General features: G+C 46.1%; 1 protein-coding gene across 1 annotated transcript; it reads left to right on the top strand.

Annotated features, from left to right (window-relative positions):
• Positions 1 to 1,744: 1,744 nt before the first annotated feature.
• Positions 1,745 to 8,708, top strand: GSG1 (germ cell associated 1; the record flags this gene model as incomplete). Its single annotated transcript, XM_084205533.1, has 6 exons — positions 1,745 to 1,762; positions 1,901 to 2,219; positions 4,716 to 4,763; positions 6,809 to 6,961; positions 7,081 to 7,192; positions 8,396 to 8,708. 6 exons carry the CDS (start codon positions 1,745 to 1,747, stop codon positions 8,706 to 8,708), a joined length of 963 nt encoding a protein of 320 aa, XP_084061659.1.
• Positions 8,709 to 8,944: the final 236 nt, after the last annotated feature.

Raw genomic sequence — 8,944 nt, 5'->3', positions numbered from 1 at the left:
AACACTCTTCCTGAAATTATACGGCCTTTCAACTACTGTCATAAATCAACTGGAGAGAATATTTTTCCCACTACTGAGGATTTAAATTAGAAAGATGATTTTTGTAAATATTGTGAGTGGATTTTTTTTTTTGTTAAATAAAATAAAAGCATTAGCAACCCAAAACCTGATGACAGAAAATCTTATCATTAAGCATTGATGAAAAACTGAAAAACTTTGTGTGCTGAATGTTTCAATTTTCAGGTGAAAAACTGGTTTTGAGAAGAGCAATTTTGTCTGCAATTTCCTTTTCAGTCATAAGCCAAATTTTCCACCAAAAAAACTTTCAGTGAGAAGTTTGACACTAATCTTAGCCAGGAACTCTTCCTAGTAAGTGTCTTCTTTGTGAAAATGGTGATATTCAAAATGCCTTCAAATCATGAAAGCCATTAGTTATGGCATCACTAAGTTACCATCTCCAGGGTGCCGAAAGAAATGTCCTGGTGAAGAGGCAAAAGAAGCCAGAGTATGAAAAAGCACAGGAAAATTTCAGGAGCCGAGTATTATCTTGCTTTCAGCGAGGGTTTTTGGGGCTGGGCGCTGCTTTCTCAGTGTGATGAGATGCTAATAAGGTCCTGCTTTTCAAGACGAGCTTCTGCACTGTCTTTGTCGACCGTGTTTCCAAGCTTGCTGGGTAGCAGAAAAAATTGGTTCTAAGTGCACCACTTTTATCAGTGTTGCAGTCACAGACAATGCAAAGCTGGGTCTGTATTGTTTATTTATAGTGATGTCCACAGAATGGTCTTTCTCACACGTTCAGCGCTGGGTGAGTCAGCTGAAGTTAAGTGAAGAGGACCCGCAGCAGGCAGTGTCTGTACAAACTGAATCTATTCATGGGTAAATAGATTTTCAGAGTCATAAATAGGAAAGGGTGGGAGTATCTGGATGAAGTTGTGCCCAACACAGGGAGTGCCACGTGGGAAGAGACATGCATTGATTACATGAAATTTGATGTGTGGGTAGATGACATCTAATCAATCTATGGAGTGATATTTTGGGGTTCTCAGGAGTCAGTGCAGGGTTTTGCAGGAACCCTAAAGTCTTCATCTTCCCTCTGAGTGCGAAAGTCCCTGGTTCACAAACTGCTTTCTGAATTACTTTAAATTATGAGATGAAATCAGTAAGAATGTTTGTGGCAACACTCGCCCTTATAGGGAAAACACCTTTGGCACCTTGTGTGAAAGCACAGACGCTGCCATCCCACCACCCTACCAAATTTCTGATGTGCAGATGACAGCTCAGGTGGAAGGTGCTGCTCTGTGGCTTGTACTTAAGATCCCAGGTCTGGATAGCTGGGTGTTCCCTCTGAGCCGGTCACTGCTTTGATGTGTGACCTTCAGTGATTTAGGAACATTTTCCTGCCTTTTCCCACTGAGAAATCACTATACTCTCTACCTCCCTAGGTACAGTAATGAGCTGTTTGAAAAAGTGTTTTGGGACACTTGGCAGCAAGATTTCTCATATAATTGGAGAGAGCTTTCGTATTTCATGTGAAGGCAACACATGGTACTCAGGGAAGGTGGTTACCAGTTTCTCCCTATCATCTCTGAGATGGATGAATGTTACGTTCCTTTCGTTTTGCTCACGTGCTCACACACCTCAGTGCACTCAGCCCTGCTATGTCACCCTCTCTTCCCCAGTAGAGATATTCAGAATACTTTGCTGAATATGGTTGAAGCTGACCAGGTCCACTGCCCTGGCTTTCATGGTTCTTCCATGCTGGGTGAGCTGTTGGGATGTTGTGAGGAGGGCAGAGTGCTCATAACCCCTCCCCACAGCTGCATGCTGGCAAAAGGGGGATTTGTGAGGCTGTGTGGGACAAGTGGGCGGTGCGATGGTCTGCCCTATTTGTGTGTTGTAGATGGAGCTGCTGAAGGGACTGCCCTTGCGCCGTACTTTCCTGGCTGTCATCCTCAACCTGCTGGCTCTCACCCTCTCCACCACAGCCTTGCTGGGCAGCTACTGGTGCACCGGGACCCAGAAAGTACCCAAGCCTTTGTGTGGGAAGAGCAAAGCCTCCCAGTGCGTGGGTGTCCCCATGCCGTCCGATGCAGACACGAGCAACGTTTCCTCGGAGGACACAGTGCACTACAGCTGGGAGACTGGGGATGACCGCTTTGCCTTCAGATACTTCCACACAGGGATGTGGCTTTCCTGTGAAGAGAGCATGGAAGGGCCAGGTAGTGTTTTGCTCAGGCAGACACAACTTATTGCCTTGTATTTACTCCACAGAAGTTTGAAACTGAAAGGTGGAAGGCTGAGAACACGTGGGAGAAAAGTATTCTTCCTTTTCCTAGATGGTATCAGCCCTGTGCACTGGTGCAGTCAATATATTTCTGTCCTTCATTGGAATTCCTGTCCTTCACAGAGCAGGGAAATGGAGAGTGGTTGTCTCTGGTGTGCCCTTTGGTCTGGAATAGGGGCTGTGAAGTGCAAGTGATGGTGGTGGTGGCAGTGGCTTTATGATAGTACTGTTCATCCTGATGGGAATTTCCATGAGCCTCCTTTCCCTTTCCCCATATTTCCATTCCTATACACAGCTTACTTCAAGCTCCTCAGGGTAAATTTGTGCATGTCCTTTCAGAAATCTAAGTACAGTGATTTTATGCATGATGATAATTTTCAGCTATCACTGTGAGGACAACAAGAGTTGGTGTTCTTAAATCATCAAACTGAGTAGTTTTGTGTCATTTAACAGAGACTGGGCTTTTCTTAAAAAAACAGAGAAAGGGAATTACTACCTTATAGATTCAGAGAAAACCTGGAGGATCTGAACCCAAAGGAACGAAAACTATTAGGTAAATTAACCTAAGGATTGGAGCTGCAATATTGTAATTGTTTTTAGTTTTTGTGATATTGTGACAGATTTTATTAGTGATTTCTGACCACGTGGGACTGGCGCTGTAAATCCTGAAGTGCCAGGGACTGGTTGTGCAACCTGTACTAGAACCCTTTGGTGCTTCCCTTCACCCTTGACGTGCTCCTGCCCAGACCTGCTCACGTCCTTCTCCTGAAACCTGTGCCACACCAGCACAGGTGGGTGCTCTGCAGTGCTCAGATGCCCTTTTCTACCCGGCACACACATCAAGGATCAGAACTAATCCAGAAGGTGGCCAACTCAGAGATTTGTATCTAAAAATAGAGTGACGAAAGTGACTTTCATCAGGGCCATTCCCCAGAGCCCACCACCCTCCCTTCATCTCTGCCCAAGTACAAACGTCTCACCTTCTTTAACCAAGCCATCCTTCCAGTATAGTATTTTTCATCTCTGTTTCTGTCAGTTTGAAAATAAATAACTGGTGAAGAAAAGCAGACAGAAGGAGGGGTTGGAGCAGAAGGGAATGTGCTTGAAACTCTCATGTCCTAACAAGTGGGCTGCTTTTTTGTTATGAGCGTTTCCAGAAGGGCTGTGGAAGGAGATGTGTTTATTTAGGACTGCTTTGGGTTGGGTTGTGTTTCCATGATGCTAGTGGGAATGAAACTACATCCCTTGACTGATTTCTCTAAACAACTTTTCTGTTCACTGGGCAGTCCTGGAATAACCCCAGTGCCTGAAGGAACAGAGAAAGTATGTAACATCTGGATCACAGCAGAACACGGGATAGAGCACGGGATAGAAGCACAGTCAGTCTCAGTCTCCTGCTTCCTGTAAATCACCCACCCACTACTGTGCATCTTTGAAGCAACTGCATAGACAATAAAAAGCAACAAAGAAGGGACTACTCTGAACAAAAGGAGTTTGAGTTGAGCTGGAGAAAGGATTTCATTTTCAGGCTAATCGCAGGATCAGTTTAGATGAGCCATTACTGAATATCCTCATTAAAGTTCTAGGTGAAGTAGCAAATTGCAAGTTAATGAGAACTGCAGATGGCACTAAACTGGGTAGCATCCTGAGAGCTGTGGATGACAGAAGTAGCACAGGAGATTTGGAAAGATTAGAACTGGGGATAGAAATTAAGAAAATTAGATTCTTACATGAAGCGGAAAAGTCTGGGAGAAAATACTGTGCCAAGTGGAGGAGAGGACCCTCAACTGCAGTAATGCAGTATGCAGGGACAGAGGCTTACAGATAATAATGATGGACCCTCAGCTGAGACAGTAGTTTGCCAAAGCAGATATTAACACAATTTGTTGAAATAGCATGCCTAAAATGTGAGGACCAAGGACCATATTTCTGTATGAGTCTCTGCCACAGAAGGGGGACATGTATCTCTGTCACAAAGTATTTCACTTGGGAAGTTCTTTTTTTGCTTTCTTCTTTGAGAAGCAGTGCTAGAAATTCTCTTCTGAGATTAGGGTGTGTGGGAATTCAGCAGAAGTGATGGATCTGCAGCCTGTTACAAGCTACAGCCTTAATAGACCTCATCATCAGTAATGTTGTGAATGAGTAGCAACAGATTTTTATATTCAACAGAGGCTAGAAAGATTTACGAATGGCTGAAGCTTTTTTTCCGAAAAGGTAATTTCTAGTTTTGCAGGCAAATGCTGCTTTCCTATCCTTTGCCTCAGTGAAGGTCTGGAAAGATAGAAAAAGACCAGAGGTGAGAAGGTCTGATGGGTAGATTCAGGGATGAACGGATCTATGCGCTGAAGAGAAAGTGAGATGAAGAGATTTTCTTCTCCCCTGTGTTCCCTGTATCATTTTATAAACTAAAAGCTTTGCTTTTGTGTTGCAGAAGAGAAATGCCGCAGCTTTATTGAGCTTTCACCACCAGCAGAGAGAGGTAAGAGCAAATCCCTGTATTTCCCTGTAGCTGCACAGTTCATCTCCTAGGGACAGGGGGCCTGCAGCATTTTGCCTGTGTGGGGACAGCAGGGTGGGTCCCCAAAGAGCCAGGTAAGAAATCCTGTCCTTGTAGTTTCTAAAAGAGCAAAGATTTCCTCCCAGATGTTTGCATAAACCACTGCCATTTGTGAAGTCAGTGCTAGAAACCTCAGATTCCCTCCAGTATGAGGTGGGATTTCTCCCATGTAGTGAGTTGCCTGGTCTGGGGTTGTCATCTTGCTGTAGTAAAGGGGAAGAGAATAGATGCAGCCTCAGGGCAGTCCCTCCTACACAGACTACATGTTAACCCAGTGCTTCAGTTTGAGGTCTAATAAGATGAATCTGGAAGCTGAATCACCTCTTACTTTGTGGTAAGTGAACAGGACATCTGAAAATTACGCTTTCAAGGTGAAGTCCCTGCCTCATTAAAAACAAAGCTACATTTGGGTAGGAGAGATCACCCTTGCTGTCATTGTCACATTTCAAATCACCCTGTGGATAGCTTCAGTATACTTTGATGTAAGTGTACATATGCTACGAAGATTCTACTTAATGAAAGCTTTTCAATTGGTGTGGGCTGGCTAACTATTCTCTGAGATGGAGGCTGGAGAAAAGTAATTTCAGAAGATGTTCATATATGAAGGGAAAGGCCTGGGGTGCAAAGCCTGTCACAGCACTCAAACCCTGAAAGCAAGGGCGCAATAAATGCTGGGGATTTGCAAGCACCATTTTCACCCCTTCCTGCACAAAGTATAATCTCAACATGTCCGGTGCAGGTGCTGTTGTATGGCTGGGTTAGCACTGCACAAGGGGGTGTGACTGCTGACTGTGGGATGGGCTGCCTGAGCTGGCTGTGTGCAGAGCAGCTCCAGAGAACACAGGCAACATTACAAGACCAAAGTACACATCATCAGTGGGAAGCCTGGACTCACAAGGAAAATTATGCAGAGATCTCTGTGTATGTGTGGTGCCTGCAACCTCCAGAAGACTTTTGACAGTCTGACCTTTAATGAAATATTCTCCTTGATGGTGCTGCAGCAAGCAAGCCAGCTCCTTTAAACAAGGAATGCAGCTCATCTATTTCTGCTAAATAGCTGGTTGACTTTACGGCACTAATGATGTTGAGTATTCAAGTCAGTGCCACATTAATGAGAGTTTTCTTCACACTCCTTTTCCCCAGTTGAATGTCTCCTCTACAGCCATTAATAGTTGCTAACAGTAGCGTTCACAGTGCTGCTTCATTTGTCAGATTAATGTTTCTTCCTCACTGGATCCTGTGCTTTTCCCCAGCCCAGCATTACAGAGTGCCTTTCTTCAGCCTCCTTTAGTTCTTATTGCAGAGCTGTAGAACTCAGCTCAGCTGTGGACTCTGGTATCACTTAAATCCCACTCGAAATCCCAGCATGAAAGTACCTGCACCCTGTTCAAGAAGCAGGGAGGGCAGTCAGTGTTACTGCCCTGGCTGGATATCAACCCCAAGGAACATACTTTCATTTTAATTGGGGTTTCAGTGAGAAATACAGGTTTGCAAGAGGCTTCCTGCATCCCTGAGGCCATGTCCCAGACAGTCATGGATGCACCATATAGTTCTTAAATAGCTGAGTCCCAGGTTAAAAGTTTTTTGCTTTCATTGTTGTGATTAGAGCTTGGACGTGTTTGTGGCCAATCTATGACCATTAGATTTTATGCTAATAGTCAACATCTTCCCCTGTCTTTTTCCCTTCGCTTTCCTCCTTGCTGTTTATGAATAGTGCTGGCTTGTTTACAGAGGCCATTTTAGATCCCCTCAGCTCTGCCATGCTAGAGGAGACAAGCCATCCTCTGTGACATGCACTCTGTCCCCTACAGCATCCATTGATTCCTTGCTCACAGGCTGGGGAGATTGCTTTTGGGTGTTTGCTGTTTTCCTTCATTCCCTTCTACCCAAAGGACATCCTTTCAGGACTGGGTTGGGAGAGGGGAGTACTCTTCCTTGAACAAGGTTGCATCCCGTATTCCTCGCAGGAATCCTATGGCTATCACTGGGATCAGAGATGCTGTACATCAGCTTGCTGCTCATCAGCTTCATCCTCCTGATGGTGGAAATTCTGCATACTGGCAATCCTGTCTGTGGGATGAAGCTCAATGCTTTTGCTGCTGTCTCCTCAGTGCTGTCAGGTAAGTGTATTACTGTAGTCTTGTAATCTCAGCACTGGAGAGCCTGCTTTTCCACTCAAGGCTGAAGTATGCTGCTCTGACTCCTGCTGTAACTTCTTTGCTTTGTCCTCTGTGTCCAGGTCTCCTTGGGATGGTGGCACACATGATGTACACTCAAGTCTTCCAGGCAACAGTTAATCTGGGACCGGAGGACTGGAGGCCGCACACATGGGACTATGGCTGGGCATTCTAGTACGTGAGCTCTGAAGCCATCTTCACCCCCAGCCTTTAGAGCTTCAGCCATGCCACCTGCTTCCTCCTCCTTTCTTGACCTTCTGTGTGTTCCAAAAACAGGTGTACCAAGGTTCTACTACTACTAATCTCCTGTCTTTGCCTCACCCTGTTTTAATAAATGGTGGCTGAGCTACTTAAATGAATGGTTACCAAAGGACTGAGAAAGCAGTGGGGTGACACCTAAACAATTGCCTTCAGCCCTGCTGATTAATTAGGCTTGCCCCTCTGCTGGTTTGCCCTGTTTGGTCTCAACTCTTCCCTGTGTGCAGAGGCCAGTGTCACACTTGTAATGATGTTCTCAAACACACCTTGTTTTTCTGCAACTTTAACAAGTTGCATGCTGTTTTGGCATCTTCACTAACCAGTGTTGGGCCAGAGGGCCTATTCCTGCAACACCAAGCCTAGACATGAGCCTGAAGATGTGGGCACGGCTCAGCCCCCAACCAACAGCCACACCATCTTCTCCAGTGCTGGCCCAGCCATACAATGGCAGCTGCACTGGAGGCCAAGGCCAACTTCAGATGGTACTATGTGCAGGAAGGAGGGAAAGCAGGCAGTACACCACAGTGTCACTTGTGAGCCAGGAAGAGGGGCTACAAAAAGCAGGTGGCTCAGTGTGCCCTTCTCTAAAGAATAAAGCAGCCAAGCACAGCGGACATGACATACCTGACCTGAAAAACAGTTGGATGAGCCTTGCAGGTGCCCATGGAAGGTGCAGGTTCAATTTCAACACTGTATTGATGACCACATTGATTCTTAAACACTCCAGTGCCATGTGCCACCCTGACATCAAATGCCAGGATGGCAATTTGGTTACGCTCAGGTAGACAAGGCTCACGCACAGTAAGACACTGAGAGCGAACTTGCTTCCGAGGAGTGCTCCCTTGCTCTGACCAGTTACACATGCTTCTGCTGCCCTTCTCCCTGTGTCACTCCCTTCCCTGTCATGGGGATGACCAATATTTAATCCACTGATCTAGGAAGAATCTTGTGGTGGGATGACCCCTAAGAACTGTAATGCTATGAGCCTTAGTCACTCTAGTTTATGTCTGTGCCCAGAAAACTCTGCCTGGGTAGTCAGGGAGGATTGGGGTGTGTCATGGCGTTCCTTACTCTACATAGCTTTTCACAGCACGTGCTTCTTCTGTGTGTCTCTGGCAGCATGGCCTGGGCCTCCTTTACCTGCTGCATGGCCTCTGCTGTCACCACTCTCAATACCTACACCAAGACGATACTGGAGTTCAAAAGGAACCACATCAAGGGATACGATGGGACCTTCAAGGATCACCCTCAGCACCACCAGTGCTTCATACAGCAAATAAGCAGCTACTATGAGCCCAAAGGCAAGGTCTTCCATTCAGTCTCGGAGGGAGTTGACTTCTACACTGATCTGCAGCAGAAGATGCTACAGCGGGAACCAGAGCTGGACCTGGATGAAGTCTTGGGCCAGACAATCGGGGAGGATCGCTGTTAGGGATCAGTGTACAGGGACAGAACAGCAGGATTTGGGAGGAACAAGAGCTCTGAACCAAGCACTAGCACCACTGTTAGCAGGCTTTGGGGAGCTCTTCCAGTCTCTAAAGGGAGTAAGGAGGCAGGCACTGGGTCAGGGCAACTAGAGTAGAAGTTTGGGGGTCCTCCCTGGTCATACACAGTGTGATGGTACCCTCTGACAAGGGTGAACTGGAGGGACATGCTGGTGCCAGCTGT

The sequence above is a fragment of the Fringilla coelebs genome (genome assembly GCF_963513975.1).
Source record: "Fringilla coelebs genome assembly, chromosome: 5".
Lineage (NCBI taxonomy): Eukaryota > Metazoa > Chordata > Aves > Passeriformes > Fringillidae > Fringilla > Fringilla coelebs.
The sequence above is the reverse complement of the archived record's forward strand: the minus strand, read 5'-3'. Positions and strand labels throughout refer to the sequence as shown.